The 21277-nt window shown below is 42.0% G+C and overlaps 1 protein-coding gene, 1 non-coding gene and 1 pseudogene across 4 annotated transcripts in view; 2 read left to right on the plus strand and 1 right to left on the minus strand.

Annotated features, from left to right (window-relative positions):
- TRPM6 (transient receptor potential cation channel subfamily M member 6) overlaps positions 1-21277 on the minus strand; it is a 191138-nt gene that overhangs the window by 107301 nt on the left and 62560 nt on the right. For 2 of the 3 annotated variants that reach the window (XM_006057219.4, XM_045165067.1), the window contains one exon: positions 15094-15290. In XM_006057219.4, coding sequence (XP_006057281.4) covers positions 15094-15126 — 33 coding nt within the window. In that variant the 5' untranslated portion in view covers positions 15127-15290. Of the gene's footprint in view, positions 1-14515; positions 15042-15093; positions 15291-21277 lie in introns of those variants that run through there. The other variant, XM_044939956.2, reaches the window with a different exon arrangement.
- Positions 9726-9805, plus strand: LOC112584136. Its single transcript, XR_003108480.1, has one exon. It is a non-coding gene; the product is annotated as a small nucleolar RNA U2-19 (small nucleolar RNA).
- LOC112584135 lies at positions 9937-9994 on the plus strand (annotated as a pseudogene).

Consider the following 21277-nt stretch of genomic DNA (forward strand, 5'->3'; position numbering starts at 1 on the left):
AAAAAGCAGTTAGAGATCAAATCTTCACATACTTCTCTTTCTGAGCAACGCAGGAGATTTTTGAACTATACATTTGACTGCATTTATTTTTACCTTTACATCTGACTTTAGTACCTACCACATGGTTCCTCCCAAAGACATCACTGAGGCATGGTAAGTACAGGATAAGCCCTCCAGAACTCAGGCAGTATATGTTCAGTCTACCTGCTCTTCCATTGATACTTACAAGAATAATAGCTTTATTCATTCATTCATTCAAAATACTTTGATGGGCATATTATATAATTCTAATAAAAATAATAAATAAAATTGGGTCCCAGAGACTAACACCAAAAGAGAAGAACCTATGTTTACTGATAGATATTAATACCAAATATGGCACAAGAGCAGGCTGTGGGACTTCTTGGAAGTAGAAATCCCTGCTGTCTGCCAGTGTTTGGGGGAGGCTTCAAGGAGAACACAAAACTTTAAAAAGTCCTTGAAAGATGTCAAAGATTTTTTTTTCCCTGCACATCATATAGGATCTTAAGTCCCTCAACTAGGGATCAAACTTACATGCCTTGAATTGGAAGCTTGGAGTCTTAACCATGGAACTTCCAGGGAAGCCCCCAAAAGATGATAAAGGTTTTGAAAGGTGACTGATGAAGTTCAATGGTGGTTAGAAATGTAGAGTCTTAGGCCTGGAGAAGAATTCAGAAGACACCAATGTTAAGGTACAACAAAAGCCACAAAGTCACTGGGGAGGAGAAAACAGAGAAGATAAAAGAGCCAGGAATCTTTGGGAACATCTAAGCATAGGGTATAGAATAAAGTTCAGGGAATAAAAACCAGAGAGTTATTAATCGGGATGACACGATACCTGAAGTTGAGAAGGGAGAAAATTTTTCTCTCTAAAGTTTGTATTATTACAAAAGTAGGTACTTTCAAAGAAATACTGAGAAGTGTTTAATAATGAAAAGAAAGTAAGAAGGACAATTTTTGTTGTCCATGACAAATACACAGATTGAGAGAAAATCAGGAAGCAGATTGTAAAACAGAGAAGGCAGCTAGTATAAGATATCCTTGGAAGAAAGAAATAAAACAGCCACTAGATCAACAATATAAAGCAAAGTCAATGCTTATGTAGACTTTCATATATGTCAAGTGAAGTGAAGTGAAGTGAAGTCGCTCAGTCATGTCCGACTCTTTGCGACCCGATGGCCTGTAGCCCACCAGGCTCCTTGGTCCATGGGATTTTCCAGGCATGAATACTGGAGTGATTTGCCATTTCTTTCTCCAGGGGATCTTCCCAACCCAGGGATCAAACCCAGGTCTCCCGCATTGTAGGCAGACGCTTTACCGTCTGAGCTACCAGGGAAGCCCTCATATATGTCAAGGGCTGTGCTAAATGCTTTAAATACTATTCACAACTGTGAGACAGATACAATTACCACCTCTACAGAATGGAGCAGGTTCTATGGAATACAAGCACTAGCATTCTTTTGCACTGTGTTTAATAAACAAAGTTGAGAGATTGACTTTATATTAAGAAAGTTGGAACCATGTATGTAGATAAAAGAGTGAAGATGGAAGAGAGAATAAAAATGACTTTAGAGACTTTGGGGGGTGAGGAGCAGGAAACAAAATAATATGAACAGCCAAGGAGGAAGACTCAGCCTTGAGGAAAATGCTTCTTCTTGTGACAGAGGCAAGCAGTGGAGTGGCAAACTTTCCCTTCTTGGTAATTCTGCTCCAGACCCTCTTATCTATGCTCTTCAGAATATGCTCTATGCTCTCCACATCTCCATTTAGCTGCGATGGCTGCAAATCTCAGCATTCTCCTTTGTTCATCTTAACCAGACAGAAAGGCAGGTTAATCACAGTGCCCCTTTTCATTACTAGCTCTTTACAATACAACATCAGCATAGTACAGTATCTTTTCTGTGAACCACAAAGCATAGGAAATGCTCTCTCAGTAGAGGATCCAACAAATTTAAAATATATGTGGGGGGGACTTCCCTGGCAGTCCAGTGGTTAAGACTCCACTCTTGCAGTGCAGGGAGCATGGATTTGATTCCTGGTCAGGGAACTAAGATCACACATGCCATGAGGCACAGCCAAAAAAAAAAAAAAAAAAGAAGAAGAAAGAAAGAAAGATGGGGAACACCAAGAGTATCTCACTGTTCAACCTATGGAGAAACTATCATATGACTTTCCAGGAATGTCCCTAATACACTAACCGAAAAAAAAATATGTGCCCAGATGACTAGACTGTGTGACGTGTAATTGGAGACTTCAGGCAAGTGGACAAGTCAGAGCAAGGTATAATGAAAGGAAAGGAAGTGGAGAGCAAGGGTAAGGTAAATGTATTTCCTTCTCTAGTCTGTAAGAAATCTCTATCAGAAAACTGGATAAATCCTGTTCTTCCTGGGTAATTCACCCCAGGGGTTGTTAAAATAATTTCCAACCATCCAGCTATCCCGCTGTCCATTTTTCTCAGCATTTCTTTAGCTACACTTAGAAATAGGTACTCTACTTACATTTTTTAAAATTAATTACAATCACTTTAGGAAAACATTTTACAATTGTGTGCATAATTGCTACTTAGCCAAAAAAAAAAAAACAGATTTGCTGTAATGTTACAGTAACAGGCAGTAGATAGCTCAGGTGGTAAAGAATCCACCTGCAATGCAGGAGACCTGAGTTCAACCCCCTGGGTTGGGAAGATCCCCTGGAGAAGGAAATGGCAAGCCACTCCAGTGTTCTAGCCTGGGAAATCCCATGGACAGAGGAGCTTGGTGCGCCTCAGTGCATGGGGTCGCCAAGATTAGGACATGACTTAGCAACTAAACCACCACAACGTAATGTTACAATTGTTAAAATTATAACATTAGTTATAGTTCTTGGATTGCTCTTAGTTTTTGGACTCTAAGTCTTTACTCTTTCATGGAACATGTTAGCCAGGCCCCAGTAACTTTTTTTTTAACAAGTAATTTTGAAAATGGTGTAAATGTCAGCAGTACAACCGATAAGAAAGGAGAAAATCTTTTCTGCTCATATAAGCAGTTGGAAAACGTTTCTGCTCATATGACTCTCCAGAAGGAATAAACTATCCATTGTTCCCCTAATTATATTTAATCAAGGATCGCCTTTGAGGATATCACACACTTGTTTCCACAGGATGCAATTTTATATTCTTTTCCAAGAGACTTCCACCCATTATCAACTAAGAATATTACCTCCTAAATCTTACATCTTAATGCAAGATTTTTACATTTATCTTTAGGATTTTTTAACTTAGTTTTTAAAGTCTTTGAAATGTTTAACTTAAAAGATAGAAATTGTTAAGATTTTTATCTGAATTTAAGCTGAAAGATTTAGGGTAGGGTACAAATCAGATTGGTTGTTTGTTTCTTTTTCTCAGAAAAAAATTACATCCAGAACAAACAATTCCCCTAAAATTCAAGGAGGAAAAAGATGTTTTAATGGAATGAGGTTGGACCAGGAAGTTGAGAATCAGAAATCTGTCGGGGGTACCAAGAATTCTGTGAGCAACAGAGGTTGGCAGATATGAAATATCATTTGCTAGGAAAAAAGTTCCCAACTTGTCTTTCTGGTTGTTATATTTGATTTTCAAAGTTCCCAAATTGTTGTTTAGAGACTGACTGTACTTTCAATGCACTTCAGGAAGGAAAGGGGAACACAGTTATTGCACAATGCCTTTTTCTAAGTCATTGAAAGCCAAACTATGCAACAGGTTTTCATTTCCACTGGGTACTGATTATTAAGACATTTCTTCCATATCTAATTTCTTCTGCTAATTTAAGATGAGAAAAAATATATTCTATTCATAAGGAAGAGACCTTGAAATGACCTAAAAAGACAATTCTAAAAAAGTGATTAAACAAAAGAAAAGCAACTTTCTTCTTTAAAGAAGGTATCACTCAAATGATCACATATTTTGTGATTGTATTAAAAAGAAGAATGTTCTACCTTAGCCACTTCTAGCTACAAGCTGAGGAAAACTCTCTTTCCTAACCAAACTTGGGTCAGGCTCTTTCTGACTTGAGTCCTCTTTCTAACTAGGCCCCAAACTTGGGCTCTCTCATTAGCTCACTTAGTCAATTTTCAGAATCCAGCTGAGTTAATTTAGCAAAAATCCTCCATGCTTGGTATCTGATCACTCTACTCTGGCCCACCTTCAGCAAGACTCCGGTTGAGTGGTCTAATAAGAATCCCCTAGCCTTGATGTTTCCTCTTAACCCTCTCCATTCACTGATGGTATCCTGCTCCTTGCCAATAAATCTCCACTTCCCTTGTATTTGGAGTTAAGCCCTATCTCTCTTGCCTCCTGAAAACTCCCATTGCAATCATTTTTTCTTCACTGGTCTTCCTTGTTCTTTTTAACAAATGTCATGAAAAATTTTTCTTTAACAAAACCCATGCACCATACATACACACACAGACACACACACACACAAATCACTGTCTGTGGGTTAGAAAACAACACTGACAATATATTGGGATTCCAGTAATTCTTAGAAACTCTCTCCTGGGCTGAAATTTACAGAGCTTGTCCCTTCAGTTAAACTGAAATGAAGGACTCTGACATCAAGGAGACCCCACAGAGAAGGACTTCAGATGTCTCCTTCTGGGTAAGTGGCTCCTATTCCTTCATCTATCACTCTGCTTTTCACACTCAGTATTTGCTGAACCCAAACACCAGCCAGCAAGATGCACTTTCCAGCTGAAATATCTCCACTAAAAGAGCTGCTTCTCAAAATGTGATTTCTCTTGGAAATAGTGGCTATTCTGCAAGTAGTGGCTATTAGCAGCTCAAGAGACCAAAACATGAGCCTGAGAGGCTTGCCTCTTTATCTCATCCAAGAACAAAGATCAAATTTGTAAAGTCTTCTGCCAAGTCACTGACTCCCTCCTAGTCTGGCTTTCTTAACACTGTCCCAGGGAATTCCCTGGCATTCCAGTGGTTAAGACTCCACACTGTCACTGCTATGTCCTGTGTTCAATCCCTGGTCAGGGAACTACGATCCCACAAGCTGTGTGGTGTAGCAAAAAAAGAAAAGACTGCCCTAAAGACTCTAGCTAATACTATAAAGAGTTTAAATCTTAAGACTTTGGACTTTCTTTGTTTTAATCCAGCAAGATCTACTCACTCGACCTGATCACAGAACAATACTGACTACTTGGAATCTGAGTTTCTCTAGGCCAGATAAGGACAAAAATTGGGGGGGGGGGGGGGGGGGTTGGTTTTTATTTGTTTGTTTTAAATCACTTTAAACAGACACTAACAGAGGTGACAAAGTTCAGTCAGGATTAACTGATCCAGGCCAAGGATCTGTAAAGGACCCTCTGGACTGAAATCCTTCTGGGAGGAAAATTCTCTTTCCTAAGATAACAAGATTCAGTTTACAGGAAAAAAAAAAAAAAACAAAACAAAACTCTTAGCTCTTTAAAATATCAACAGAGGATATCTATTTCCTCCAGGAAGAAGAAAGGTGTTCTCATATTCAAAGGCCAACCTGCTCCACTATAAGCTAATAACCTGTGCTGTTCTACGTTGTTGTTGTTTGGTCTGTGAGTCATGTAACTTTGGTCTGTAACTCCTTTGTGGCTCCATGGACTACAGGCTGCCCGCCAGGTTCCTCTGGGAACTCCTCCTGAGTTTCCCAGGCAAGAATACTAGAAAGGGTTGCCATTTCCTTCTCCAGAGGATCTTCCCAACACAGGGATAGAACCCGGGTCTCCTGCATTGGCAGATGAATTCTTTACCACTGAACCACCTGGGAAGCCCATTCTGTTCTATATGCTTATGTGCTAAGTCACTTCAGTCATGTCCCACTCTTGTGACCCTATGGACTGTAGCTCACCAGACTCCTCCGTCCACGGGATTTCCCAGGCAAGAATATGGGAGTGGGTTGCCATTTCCTCCTCCCGGGAATTTTCCCAACCCAGGGATTGAACCTGAGTCTCTATGGTTTCCTGCATTGCCACACAGGTTCTTTGCAACTAATGCCACCTGGAAAGCCCTAAGATAATATAAATAGCAGGTATCTTACTTGGGTTACTATAACAGAATACCATAGGCTGGATGGCTCACACTACAAATATTTATTTCTCAACATTCTACAGGCTGGAAGTCCAAGATCGGGGTGCCCTGCCCTCATGGTTGGGTTCTGGTGGGAACCCTCTTCTTATTTACAATAGCCACCTGCTTACTATAATTTCACATGGCAGAGAAAGCATTCAATTGTGTCTCTTCTTGTAAGAGCACTAGTCCCATTCATGAGAGCTCCACTCTGAAGACCTAATTATTTCCCAAAGGTTCCACCTCCAAATACTATCACATTGTAGATTGGAGCTTCAATATATGAACTTTGGGGGAACACAAACATTTAGTCCACAGCAGCAAGTTAACAATTTTTTCAGCACTCTCTATGTACCCACTTGCACAAGGCAAAGCACTTTGTTTATATTAACTCTGCCCCAGAGCATGTGGGAAGTAGTTGCAGTTATTATCTCCATTTTACAAAAGAGGACACTGAGTCAGAGAGGTTGAGTAATTTAAACAAGAACACAATAGTTCATAAAAATGACACCAGGCTTCAAACACAGGCAGTCAGATTCAAGTCCACACCTTTAATGACTTCATTTCACCATCATTTACCCTCAGAACTTGCACAAGTACCAATCCCTGAAGCTGAATAGTGATTTGGGGTTTACAAATCACTTTCCTGAAGATCTGATCCTCACACAAATCCCATAAGGTCCTTAGCAGATATAAGAGTGACATAAAGCACATGAAGTGCCCAGAAAAATCTCTGCTTCATACCCCAATCTCTGTGGGTATCCTTAGACCCAGAGAGAGATATCAAGAGGGTCATGAACCCCTAGAAATTGTATAACAACTTTTGCATGGATATGAATACATGCATTTCTCAAGAGAAAATCTCAAGAGCTCTATTGAAAATAAGTGCTACACAAGGGTCTGAATATGCTGTTCTCCAAAGAAGATATACAACTGACCAGGGAACACAGGAAGATTTTTCACATCATTAATCATTTAAATGCAAATCTAAATCACAGTGAGATACCTCTTCACACCTACTAGGATGGCTATAATCAAAAACTCAGACAATACAAAGTATTGGCAAAGATGGGGAGAAATTGGAACTCTCATAGATTGCTGGTGGGCATGGAAAGCTGTACAGGCGCTGTGGAAAACAGTCCGGAGGTCCCTCAAATGGCTAAACATAGAATTACCATATGATCCCGCTAGTCCATTTCTAAGTATCTACCCAAGAGAAATGAAAACAAATGTCCACACAAAACCCTGTACACAAATGTTCATAGCAGTATAGACCAAAAAAAAAAGCAAAAACAACAAAATATCCATCAATAGATGAATGGACAAATAAAACATGATATATCCACACAATGAAATTGTATTCAGCAATACAAAGAAGTACCGTTACATGCTACAACATGGATGAACCATGAAAATGTTATGCGAAGTGAAAGAAATCAGTCACAAAGGCATATACATTGTATGAGTCTATTTATATAAAATGCCCAGAATAGGCAAATCCATAGAGAAAGAAAGTACACCAGTGGTTGCCTGTGGCGGATGGAGATGGAGGGACAGCTAAGGAGGATGAGAGATGGTGGGTATGTTCTAAAATTGACTGTGGTGATGGATGCACAACTCTGTGAAGATAAAAAAAAAAATCTCATTAAATTGTATACTTTAAATGTGTGAATTATATGATATGTGAATATATCTCAATAAATCCACTAAAAAAATATTTGAGGAAGTGGCACGGGCAGAAAGGGAGAAAAGTCCAAAAATAAACCCATAAATAATTTGGGTTTAACCATAGTGGAAAACAAAATACAGACATGTTTCTAACCAAAGGAAGAAATCAGGCCATGAATGTGTTTTGTTCAGCCCATAAGTGTTTTCAAAAATCTTTGAAGCAACTAGAAAAATGTAAAAACCCAGAGGTTTCATGTTCAACAAAAAATCTATACATCCACATTTTCCTTAACAAGGAGCAAAGTTTAAACAAACAAGCAAGCAAAAAACAGAATCTGGTAATAGTAGGTTGCATTCTAATTTGGCAATGGTCTGTTAAGGCGAAGGGTGGGCAGTCATTTTTAGACAGAGCTTAAATTGCCCAGTAAGCCTGAGTGCCCAGCAGGTCAGGTTTCCACTGTGAGTTTCTGAGTCACTTATCTATAGCTTTCATCAGATTGTCAAAGGAATCTCTAACTCCAAGCACATTCACAACCTTTAGAAAGAAGCAGCCAGCAAACAGTGGCCATTTGCTTTACAGATAAGAAAACTGACCTAACTTGCCTGAGGCCAGGAGAATGTGCAGTCAGCAGTGAAACTACTTTTTCTGACTCTTGGTTACTTTCATTACTCTTCTGGCTTCCCTGCTGATATTTCTAGAGCATCTACAATTACCATATCCTGTTCTTTTCAGCAGCAAATGAGAGAAATCAGTGAGAAAGGAAAGAACCTTCTAGACATTCCAAAATGGCATATGATTTTCAGGCTCTATCATCTTCTAATCACACAAATTTTGCCTGGACCTAAATTCCTTTGGTTTGTGTGGGCAACCTGAGCCATCCTCCTATCCCACAGCCCAAGGAAGATAAAGAGAATGTTAAACTCTCAGGACAAGGAAATAATCCCAAGAATACATTTTCTCCAAGGTTACTAGCACTCCTGCTACAAAAAGCACAAATTCCTGACAGATAAAAATGATTCCACCCTGGGACAGGTGGTTTGCTGATGTCAAAAATGACTATTTGGGCTTTCCTAGTGGCTCAGTCGGAGACGGCAATGGCAACCCACTCCAGTACTCTTGCCTGGAAAATCCCATGGACGGAGGAGCCTGGTAGGCTGCAGTCCATGGGGTCGCTAAGAGTCGGATACGACTGAGCGACTTCACTTTCACTTTTCACTTTCATGCATTGGAGAAGGATATGGCAACCCACTCCAGTGTTCTTGCCTGGAGAATCCCAGGGACAGGGGAGCCTGGTGGGCTGCCGTCTATGGGGTCGCACAGAGTCAGACACGACTGAAGCGACTTAGCAGCAGCAGCAGTGGTTCAGTAGCCTGGTGGGCTGCAGTCCATGGGGCCACAAAGAGTCGGACACGACTGAGCAACTAACACTTTCACTTTTTCACTTTTAGTGGCTCAGTGGTAAAGAATCTGCCTGCTAATGCAGGATACACAGGTTCCATCACTGGTCTAGGAACATCCCATATGTCGTGGAGCAATTAAGCCCATGTACCACAACTATTGAGCCTGTGCTCTAGACCCTGGGAACCAGGACTGCACAGCCCATATGCCAAAACTACTGAAGCCCACACACCCTAAAGCCCGTGTTCTGCAACAAGAGAATAGTTCCAGCTCTCTGCAACTAGAGAAAAGCCTGCACAGCAACAAAGACCCAGAATAGCCAAAAATAAATAAATAAATAAAATTAATTTTTTTAAATAAAGTACATAATTAAAAAAAAAAGACTATTTACAAGAAGCTCCAAGTCCACAATAGGTAAAGTGAGGAGAGAATGTCACTTGTTTATAGTCATTTACCCCACCAAGCTTTGAGTTTGCCTGGAAAGAAAATTCTATATGATGCCCACACATAGTTTAGGGAGAAGTGGGAGAATAAAGAACAACCCATTCTCAGAGATCTGCTCTTACTGAAGAGGATTAATGATGAAAATAGCCAAATCTGAGCCTCAGAAGACCTCTTAGTCTACCTGACATATGATCTCAGTAGTACTGAAAAGCAAAAGAATAATTTAAAATAAGGGTTGTGTGTGTGTGTGTATAAAGGTGACAGTGAATAACTGAGGATTCACTGATGGATAAGTGAGAGTGGGCTAGGGGTGTGCGTGTATGAAAGGCTGATCAGTTCTGAGCAATGATGATAAGGTTTTACCACAGACCTTTGTAACTACACTTGATCTGAGCTCAGAGAAATAGGAAAAAAAAAAAAAGAAGAATAATCATCCAGTTCACCAGGCTGATCTCTCCAATCAAAACACACAGCATATCTGCAACCCCTGGATACCTGACTCTTATCCAATCTGGGTGGGCTTCAAGATCCAGAGCCAGCAAATAGCAGAGGATCACTCCACATCAGGCCAGGGCTGGAAACTAAATGCCAGCTGGGAAACTGCAGGAGAACCAGGGCCAGGGAAGGCACCTGTCTGTGCCCTGCAAGCAGTAAAAGTCAAAACAGACCAGAGGGCTCTCACAGAGAGGCACGTGCTTACAAAACCAGGAAAAGAATGAAACTTTTAAGGCAAACAAAATGACCACTTCTCACTTCTCTCAATTGTGTAATTCTGAAATAGTCTCAAAGTTTATCCATGCCATAAACAACTTAGGGACCTTTTCCCCAGAGATATGGAAATGCCAAAACTTGTGGGAAAAGAATGAAAAATAGCATTGGGCTACCACCAAAAAAGGAACATGCTAAAGGTTCTGGTGCCAAGAAGAGTTTCCAGGGAAGTCCATTGTTACCCCAACCCCTAAAAAAGCCATGATTCCATGCAAAAGCTGAACCCAGCTGAACTGGCCTGTCAAGGCAGGAGGCACAGTTTCAATCCCTGGTCTGGGAAAATGCCACATGCCATGGAGCAACAGAGCCTAAGCACCACAGCTATTGAGCCTGTGCTCTAGAGCTTGGGAGCCACAACTGCTGAAGCTCACATGCCCTAGAGCCTGTGCTCCACAACAAAAGAAGCTGCTGCAATGAAAACCTGTGCACCACAACCAGGGATTAGTCCCCAATTTCTGCAACTAGAGAAAAGCAATGGAGACCCAGCGCTGTGAAAAATAAAATAAAAATTACAAAGTAAAGGACAAATCCCACTATGGAGCTTGTGTGAATTTTTTTTCTTATTTTTTTAAAAATGGTGGTAAAATACACACAATGTAGCATTTACCATCTTAGCCATTTTATAGTCCACAGTTTAGTATTATTAACTATATTTAAACTTGTGCAACCAAATCCTAGGATGTTTTCACCCTGCAAAAATTAAACTTTATTCCCATTACACAACTTCTCATTTCCCAGTCTTCCAGGCTCTAGCAACCATCATTCTACTTTTTCTTTCTGTGCACTGGACTACTTTAGACATCTCATATAAATAGAATCATTCAATATTTGTCTTTTCATGACTAAGCATTGCATCTAGCATATTGTCCTCAAGGTTCATCCATGATGTAGCATGGTACAGGAATTCCTTCCTTTTTAAGGCTGAATAATATTCCATTGTATGTGTATATCACATTTGTTTATCTATTCAGAATATCCATTTCTGTGTCTCAGAGGCATGGTTCTGTTGCACTGGTGACACAGAAGTTACGGAGTCCAATTTGTAATGGTTGTTTTCTACAGAGAAAGACAGACAGACTTGGTTAAATGATGTGTGTACTCCAAAAGAGGAAAAACAAGCTTATTAAAGCTGCTGCTGCTGCTGCTAAGTCTGCACTCAATTCCATCATCTAGAACCATCTCACCATCCCTGTCTATCTCAAAAATAAAGGTTTTGTTAACTGTATATTCCCAGGTTCTGGAACAGGATTTAGCATATAGTTCAGTTTAGTTCAGTCACTCAGTCGTGTCCGACTCTTTGCGACCCCATGAATCACAGCACACCAGGCCTCCCTGTCCATTATGAACTCCCGGAGTTCACTCAGACTCACGTCCATCGAGTCAGTGATGCCATCCAGCTATCTCATCCTCTGTCATCCCCTTCTCCTCCTGCCCCCAATCCCTCCCAGCATCAGAGTCTTTTCCAATGAATCAACAATTCGCATGAAGTGGTCAAAATACTGGAGTTTCAGCTTTAGCATCATTCCTTCCAAACAAATCCTAGGGCTGATCTCCTTCAGAATGGACTGGTTGGATCTCCTTGCAGTCCAAGGGACTCTCAAGAGTCTTCTCCAACACCACAGTTCAAAAGCATCAATTTTTTGGCGCTCAGCTTTCTTCACAGTCCAACTCTCACATCCATACATGACCACAGGAAAAACCATAGCCTTGACTAGACAAACCTTTGTTGGCAAAGTAATGTCTCTGCTTTTCAATATGCTATCTAGGTTGGTCATAACTTTCCTTCCAAGGAGTAAGCGTCTTTCAATTTCATGGCTGCAATCACCATCTGCAGTGATTTTGCATATAGTTAACACTCAGTAATTATTTATTGGCTGAGTGAAACTAGAAGAGTAATTGTTCAGAAAATTTTATATGCTTGATTTTGAATGATCCAATTCATCTGAATATATTAGCCAGGAAAGCATCAGTTTGTATTGACATGGAAAAATAGTCCAAGAACTACTTTTAAAGGAATCAGGTTGTATATCAATAATCAGTATAATTTCCTTTATGTAAAAACAAATGCACAAATCAAAACAATATATTGTATATAATAATATATAATAATAATGTACCTAAATAATATTCTTCAAATCCAATGGTTTGGTTACTTCTGGGTTTAAGAGAGATGAGGATCAAAGACAGAAAGGAAACTTTCTGTTTGAATTTCTACTTGTAGTGTTTGAATTATTTACCAAAAGAACATATTTTTGTATTATTAGTGAAACTTTGGTAAGAAAAAAAAATATGAAAGGATCATATGTCACAAGAACACATTGATTTAGGGACTTCCCTGGTGGTCCCTGGTTAAGATTCACCTTCCAAGCTCAGGGAAGTGTGTGTTCAATCCCTGGTCAGGGAACTAAGTTCCCACATGCCTTGCTACCAAAAAATAAAACAGACACAATATTGTAACAAATTCAATAAAGACCTTAAAAATGACCCACATCAAAAAATATATTTTTTTAAAAAAAGGAATACATTGATTCAGTTTACTTTACATGTAACCTTTCTCAGAGACCTACTGGAGAATGTGCTCCACCAAAATAATGGAAAATAAGAAAGACAACGACATGGGATACAAGAAACAGGATCCAGCATTAGAGAAACTCAAAGGGAACCTTTGAGATAACTATATTCTGAAGATAGATGGAAGGAAGAGAAAAGATGTTAGTGATAGGTGCAGGAACTTAGAAGAAAGCTAAATACTCATATTCCATTCTGAAAAAACAGTGCATAAATACTAAACCTGAAAAATCAAGAAGGAGTAATACAAGCATTATTTAGACATGAATAAGTACCAACTAGCTAAAGAGCAGAGAAGGCAATGGCACCCCACTCCAGTACTCTTGCCTGGGAAATCCCATGGATGGAGGAGCCTGGTAGGCTACAGTCCATGGGGTCACTAAGAGTCAGACATGACTGATGCGACTTAGCAGTAGCAGCAGCTAAAAGAGATGAACATGATTGCTCTTTCTGAAAAGAAGAAAATGACACAAGTTCTGCTGTTTTGGGTAATGAACCTTATGGAATTATTTGTTTCTGAACTACGTGTATATACAACTTCAATCATACAAAGAAGTAAAAAGAGAAAAATCACAGCTGAGGCCCACATCAGAAAACCATACCTAAGGGGGCCGGCGGGGGGTGGGGGGAGTGGGGGAGGGGTGTGGCAGTGGTTGCCAGGTGTCAGTCAAGCCAGAATATCCAACACTTTATCAGTCATGGAAGAATCCAAAGCAAATGAAAAATGAAATACCAAAATTTTTATACAGGGAAAAAAGAAATTCCAGAATTCAGTCCCCACTTTGGTAGTTAAAAATGAACCACCTTCTCCCTAGGAACAAATGCTCAAAATCCAGTGCATGGTATCCATATTCTCAGTGTTTTAAACCACTGCCCTGGGCTCCAATCCTAACTATTCTCCTCCCTCAACTTCATTTTCCTCACCTATAAACCGGTGTGGTGGGAGTGGGTGGGTGGTGATACTTAGATCTTACAGGATTATTTTCTGGGTGAAATAATAACAATCAAACTTCTGTAACACAATAAATGTTAGGCGTTATTTGAAATGTTATTGCATATATAGCATCTCATTTAATGTTCAAATTACAATCCTCATCCCATTTTCCAGATGAGGAAGCCAAAGTACAGAGGTTCCAGTAACTTGCTCAATATCGTAGCTACTGGTGAAGAGAGGATGCGAATTCGGCTGATCTGGCTTTAACAGTCTGTACCAAAAACCAAACTATGCCGAAATGCAAGAATAAAATGTGCACAATAAGCCGGACTACTGAACATGTGTGCCACTCCAGACAAAACAGGTAGGTGATAGCCAGTTCGAGGTTTGGCCGCCTTACAAGAGACCAAGGCACGACCAGGGTCTCCACTCCTGTCCCCAATTCCCCAAGCTCCTTCAAGGCTCCCCAGCAGCCGGGGGCGCCCTCCCTCTCCCCCCTACAAAAAAAAAACTTCCCATAGCACTTCAGACGGGAGTCGGGAGGAGCCAGCGCGCTGCTCTCGCTGCGAGCCCCGGCGGTGGGAGGTAGAGGATGGAGCGGAGCCCCGGGAGGGGACTCCGGGAGGGTGTTTGGGGCGGCGGCGTTTACCTTGACCTGCACTCTCATCGCTCCGGGACTCCGGGGCGGGCCTCGCGGGGACCTGTAAGGGTGCAGGCAGTGGCCTGGGCACTTCTCCCGCCGCCTCCCGGAGCCGCGACGCCCGGCTTCTCCAGGTCTGCGCCGCCCAGACGTGCCGCTCCGAACCGAGACTTCTCTCCTCCCGGGTCCGGGCTCACGCCACGTCCGGTCTCCTCCGCCGCCCGCCCGGAGTGGAACCAGAGAACTGCCTCCTCTCCCGGGACGGGTTCCCCACCGCCCTAAGGCGGACCCCCAACCCCGTTAGGTTTCCGCTCTGATACCACCTCCACGCTGGCCCCGTTCCAGCTCCCGGAACCTGGGCTGTGGGGCGTGCACTTAAGTGTCCTACGGTAGCGAACCCTCAAATATGATAATCGGCTCCGGGTGGAGACCAGAGGAGTTGAGAGCAGATATTTCGTAAGTCCCATCTATTCTAGATTATAGTTAAATAACTTGTGGCCGGCCCCACCTACAAAGCACCCAGGGCACTGGGATCAAATCTGGTAAAGTCGCCGAAGACAGCCCCGCCGACTGGCAGCCCGACTTACCTGTAAGCGCTCCGCCGCGGAACGAGCGCTCATCCTGGACTTGCAGGCCCCGCTACCAAAGCCTTATCTGAGCTTCTGACTTGTGGAGTCAGATTTGAGCTCCACCTCCACACGCTGCCTTTTACAGCCGTATAGATTTGTCACAATACCTTTTGGCCTCAGTTACCTCCAGTGTAGAAAGGTGATTCCGACCTTACCTGGATCAAGTATAGGGAGGGTCAGATGGGATTTTCATCATCATCACAGATACATCTAATTGTATATTTAATTGTGTTGGTCTTGTTGAGTCAGCGTGGTGTTGGGAGGACACGGGGGCGGAGGGGTAACCTAACAAGCAGTCTTTTACTATCTGGGAGTTAGTGGATGTTAGGTGACCCCTTTGGGCCTGGGATTGTTTGTTTATCTACACAGTGGGAACGATGGTGCATGAACCACTTTCCTCAGAGTCTATTCTGAAATCCAGAAGATACAATCAAAAGCTTTGTGATTTCTGTATTTTCGGTGGGTTCCCCTGGTTAGGCAGTCTTTTTAAGGCTGCCATCAGGTACTGTGGGTGAATCCTAGTATGTTGGCAGAGATGAGGCTCACTTATTACAAGTCTAGTTAACAATGGTAGCTATTCATCCTTAACTGACTTCAAATTAGTCCATTCTGAATTTCTGCCCAGTGAGCTCACATTTGCAAACACTTTTTTTTTCACTCCTTTTTTTCTTCTTTTTTCCCTTCTTGTTGGCCACACCAGGCAGCATGCATACACGCTTGCTAAAGTCACTTCAGCCATGTGACCCTATGGACTGTAGCCAGCCAGGCTCCTCTGTCCATGGGATTCTCCAGGCAAGAATATTGGAGTGGGTTGCCATGTTTATATGGGATCTTAATTCCCCCACCCAGGGATGAACCTGAACTCCCTGCCATGGAAGAGCAAAGTCTGAACTGCCAGACTGCCAATGGAAGTCCCTTTTCTCATTTCTCAATGTGGTTTTAATTTTTCTTTGTTAGAAAACATGAACATCTTATTTGCATATTAACATCTTGTTGTTTGTTTTTCTATTAATACATTTACTCTCTTTCTCCTTGACCCAGTTCCCTCAAAATTTTAATGTGAGCAGTTAACGGATTCAGGAGCCCCCCTAAGGCATGGAAGCACCTCTTGATTGGTATTTCTCCATACATCTCCTCTGTTAGTCTGTCTCAGCACTAGAGACTCAGTTCAGTTCAGTCACTCAGTCGTGTCCGACTCTTTGCGACCCCATGAATCGCAGCACGCCAGGCATCCCTGTCCATCACCAACTCCCGGAGTTCACTCAGACTCACGTCCATCGAGTCAGTGATGCCATCCAGCTATCTCATCCTCTGTCATCCCCTTCTCCTCCTGCCTCCAATCCCTCCCAGCATCAGAGTCTTTTCCAATGAATCAACAATTTGCATGAGGTGGCCAAAGTACTGGAGTTTCAGCTTTAGCATCATTCCTTCCAAACAAATCCCAGGGCTGATCTCCTTCAGAATGGACTGGTTGGATCTCCTTGCAGTCCAAGGGACTCTCAAGAGTCTTCTCCAACACCACAATTCAAAAGCATCAATTCTTCAGCGCTCAGCCTTCTTCACAGTCCAACTCTCACATCCATACATGACCACAGGAAAAACCATAGCCTTGACTAGACAAACCTTTGTTGGCGAAGTAATGGGAGCTCTCAAATATCTGCAGACCCCCAAGAAAACTAAACATTTGGAACTCAAGGTTCTTAAGAGTGTTCAGTTCAGTTCAGTCTTAACCTCTTTGGTAAATTTACATGTCAGGATAGTCATATATTCTTTTCAGATCAAGCCTTAAGGCAGAGTCTAAAATATCAGGACAATTCTAGGGCTTAAAACATCTGATGTGCTAGTATAAGGTGCCTTTGGTCTCCAAGTTGTAACAGAAACAACTGAGGCATTTGTTAAAAGTGCAGATTCCCAGGCCCCATCCAGACCACCTAAACCATCTATATAATTTCTGGGGTGGGGCCCAGGAATCTGTATTTTTCACAAGCGCCTCACTCAACTTAAAACTTGTCTAAAAAAAAAAAAATCTCCTGGCCACAAGTATACCTTTGCCTAGTGGAGAACAATGAAATTTAAACTTTAGGGTGTTCATTAGTAGTTTAGGGTGGTTTAATTCAAGCCAACAAATATTTCCTGAACACAGACTGCTTGTCAGACATCCTGCTGGGTGCTGGGAAAACAAAGATGAATAAGACATTGTCCAGTCCTCAAGAAGCTTGGGTTTGTAGGGAGGAGGAACAATTAAAAGTGAAACAGTACCTGGGTCACCACTGGTAACACTAATCAACATACACAGCTTTATTTTCTCATTTGTTGTCCTTTCCTAATCCCTTTCTTCCTCGTCCCTTTCTTTTCTCCTTTATTTTCTTCTTTATCAGATCTCTGTTTTAACCCTGAACATTGTAAATGTTTTATTCCTGATCTAACATGGCTTTAAGGCACTAACTTTTAAAGTCAACCTAGTGATTTCAAAATGAAGGGAAACAGCTGGTTTTTCAACAGAGAAAAATGAGTATGACAACACTTTTTTTATATGTAAAAATGTTTTTTGTTTGGTTTTGGCCATGTTGCGCAGCTTGCGAGGTCTTAGTTCTCTGACCAGAGGTTGAACTGGTGCTCCTCACAATGACAGCAGGGAATTCTAACCACTGGACCACCAGGGAATTCCCTATATGTGAAAATCTTAATGAGTTCCAGTTACTGGGGACTACTAAGGAGTAGGTTCTAACATTTGCATTCTTCTCCTAAAGAAAATTTTACAAGCTTGGATTTGGCTCATTTTCTTTAATTTGAATAAATAACTCTCTTTGCACCAAGAAGAAAGATCACCATGAGAAACTCATGCCCAATGAATCATAGTGTATCTCCTGTTCATGGCTTTCACTTTGGGTAGCCACCACTACTTTCCTTTCAATGCAGGAGACTTTAGAATATGCTTAGTTGTTCATTTGTGTCCTACTCTTGCAACCCGATAGACTGTACCCTGCCAGGCTCCTCTGTCCATGGGATTCTCCAGGCAAGAATACTGGAATGGGTTGCCATTTTCTTCTCCAGGGGATCTTCCTGACCCAGGAATCAAACCCAGGTCTCTCCTGCATTGCAGGCAGACTATTTTACTGATTGAGCTATGAGGGAAGACTTTAGAGACACAGGTTCAATTCCTGAGTCATGAAGATCCCCTGGAGGAGGGCATGGCAACCAACTCCAGTATTGCCAGGAGAATCCCATGGACAGAGGAACTTGGCGGGCTACAGTCCATAGGGTCACAAAAAGTCAGACACGACTGAAGTACAGTATAGCACATGCTTCCAGTAAGAAAGGATAAAATCCAGACCTCCAGTCCATTCTTGTGTGACTGTTTCTGTTTTCAAACCTTCCCATTCAAACCAAAGGTGCTAAGTTTGAATTCCATCCATTTTATTCTCCTGAAGTGAAGTGAAGTCGCTCAGTCATGTCCGACTCTTTGCAGTCCCGTGGACTTTAGCCCACCAGCCTCCTCTGTCCATGGGATTCTCCAGGCAAGAATACTGGAGTGGGTTGCCATTTCCTTCTCCAGGGGATCTTCCCGACCCAGGGATCGAACCCAGGTCTCCCGCATTGCAGGCAGACACTTTCTCCTAAACAGCTGCAAGTCAAATTTCCTTTTGAAAGGTAGCAATATATTTTCTTATGCCTACTGAATAGATGTTTTTCTTATTCAGTGCTTCTGTTGGAGTATGCTCCCAATTTGTTTTTCTGCTATGAAAATGGATCACTTATCCTGTCACATAAACAAAGATTAAAATATTCATGGTTGGCCAGGGGAGAAACAGGAACCCTCAGATACTTTTGGTAAGAGTTTAAAATGAGACCCTTTTGGAAGGCATGTTAGAGATCTGGGGGCTTCCCTGGTGGCTCAGCTGGTAAAGAATTCACCTCCAATGAAGGAGACCTGGTTCGATCCCTCAGTTGAGAAGATCCCCTGGAGAAGGGAAAGGCTACCCACTCTAGTATTCTGACCTGGAGAATTCCATGGACTGTGTAGTCCATGGGGTCTCAAAGAGTCAGACATGACTGAGAGACTGTCACTTCACTAGAGAGATTTGGATTCAAGGCATAACCTTTTCCATCACAATTTCAGTCTTAGAACTTCATATTTGAGAAATGCACTAAGATTTGTATATAACGGTATACACAGTAGCACCCTTTGTAATGAAGAGAGATTGCCAATAATCCAAACAGCCATTAGTGAGTGCTTAGCAATGGCAACCCACTCCAGTACTCTTGCCTGGGAAATCCCATGGATGGAGGAGCCTGGTGGGCTACAGTCCATGAGGTCACGAACAGTTGGACTCGGCTGAGCGACTTCACTTTTACTTTTCACTTTCATGCACTAGAGAAGAAAATGGCAACCCACTCCAGTATTGTTGCCTGGAGAATCCCAGGGACTGGAGCCTGGTGGGCTGCCATCTATGGGCTTGCACAGAGTCGGACATGACTGACGTGACTTAGCAGCAGCAGCAAATAAACTGTGATGTGTCCATACCATAAAATACCATGCACCTTTTAAAAGAATGAGTTACCACCCAAGGGCCAACAAGCTCCAGAGCAAGACATACTGCACAAATTCTCCAGCAACACAGGAACATAACCCTGAGCCTCAATATACAGGCTGACCAAGGTCACACCAAACCCACTGACATCTCAAAACTTATTACTAGACACTTCATTGCACTCCAGAAAGAAGAAATCCAGCTCCACCCACCAGAACACTGACACAAGCTTCCCTAACCGGAAAACCTTGACAAGCCACCCGTCCAACCCCACCCACAGTGAGGAACCTCCACAATAAAGAGGAACCACCAACTGCCAGAATACAGAAAGGCCACTCCAAACACAGCAATATCAGTTCAGTTCAGTCGCTCAGTCGTGTCCGACTCTTTGAGACCCCATGAATCACAGCACGCCAGGCCTCCCTGTCCATCACCAACTCCCGGAGTTCACTCAGACTCATGTCCATCAAGTCGGTGATGCCATCCAGCCAACTCATCCTCTGTCGTCCCCTTCTCCTCCTGCCCTCAATCCCTCCCAGCATCATGGTCTTTTCCAATGAGTCAACTCTTCACATGAGGTGACCAATGTATTGGAGTTTCAGCTTCAGCATCAGTCCTTCCAATGAACACCCAGGACTGATCTCCTTTAGGATGGACTGGTTGGATCTCCTTGCAGTCCAAGGGACTCTCAAGAGTCTTCTCCAACACCACAGTTCAAAAGCAACAATTCTTCAGCGCTCAGCTTTCTTCACAGTCCAACTCTCACATCCATACATGACCACTGGAAAAACCATAGCCTTGAGGCTAGACAGACCTTTGTGGGCAAAGTAATATCTCTGCTTTTCAATATGCTGTCTAGGTTGGTCATAACTTTCCTTCCAAGGAGTAAGCGTCTTTTAATTTCATGGCTGCAGTCACCATGTGCAGAGATTTTGGAGCCCCCCAAAATAGTCTGACACTGTTTCCCCATCTATTTCCCATGAAGTGATGGGACCAGATGCCATGATCTTAGTTACACAACAATATAAACAAGATGAAAAGGCAGAGAAATACCCAGCAGGTAAAGGAACAGGATAAATGCCCACCAAACCAAAAAAAGAGGAAAAGATAGGGAATCTGATAAAAGGATTCCTGATAGGGAATCCTGATAAAGAATTCCAAATAATGATAGTGAAAATGATCCAAAATCTTGAAAACAAATTGGAGTTACAGATAAATAGCCTGGAGACAAGGATTGAGAAGATGCAAGAAAGGTTTAACAAGGAGAAGTAAAAAGAGTCAATATATAATGAATAATGCAATAAATGAGATCAAAAACACTCTGGAGGGAACCAACAGTAGAATAATGGAGGCAGAAGATAGGATAAGTGAGGTAGAAGATAGAATGGTAGAAATAAATGAATCAGAGAAGAAAAAGAAAAAAGAATTATAAGAAATGAGGACAACCTCAGAGACCTCTTGGGACATGTTAAACGCCCCAACATTCGAATCATAGGAGTCCCAGAAGAAGAAGACAAAAAGAAAGACCATGAGAAAATACTTGAGAAGATAATAGTTGAAAACTTTCCTAAAATGGGGAAGGAAATAATCACCCAAGTCCAAGAAACCCA

The sequence above is a fragment of the Bubalus bubalis genome, chromosome 3 (assembly GCF_019923935.1).
Source record: "Bubalus bubalis isolate 160015118507 breed Murrah chromosome 3, NDDB_SH_1, whole genome shotgun sequence".
NCBI lineage: Eukaryota > Metazoa > Chordata > Mammalia > Artiodactyla > Bovidae > Bubalus > Bubalus bubalis.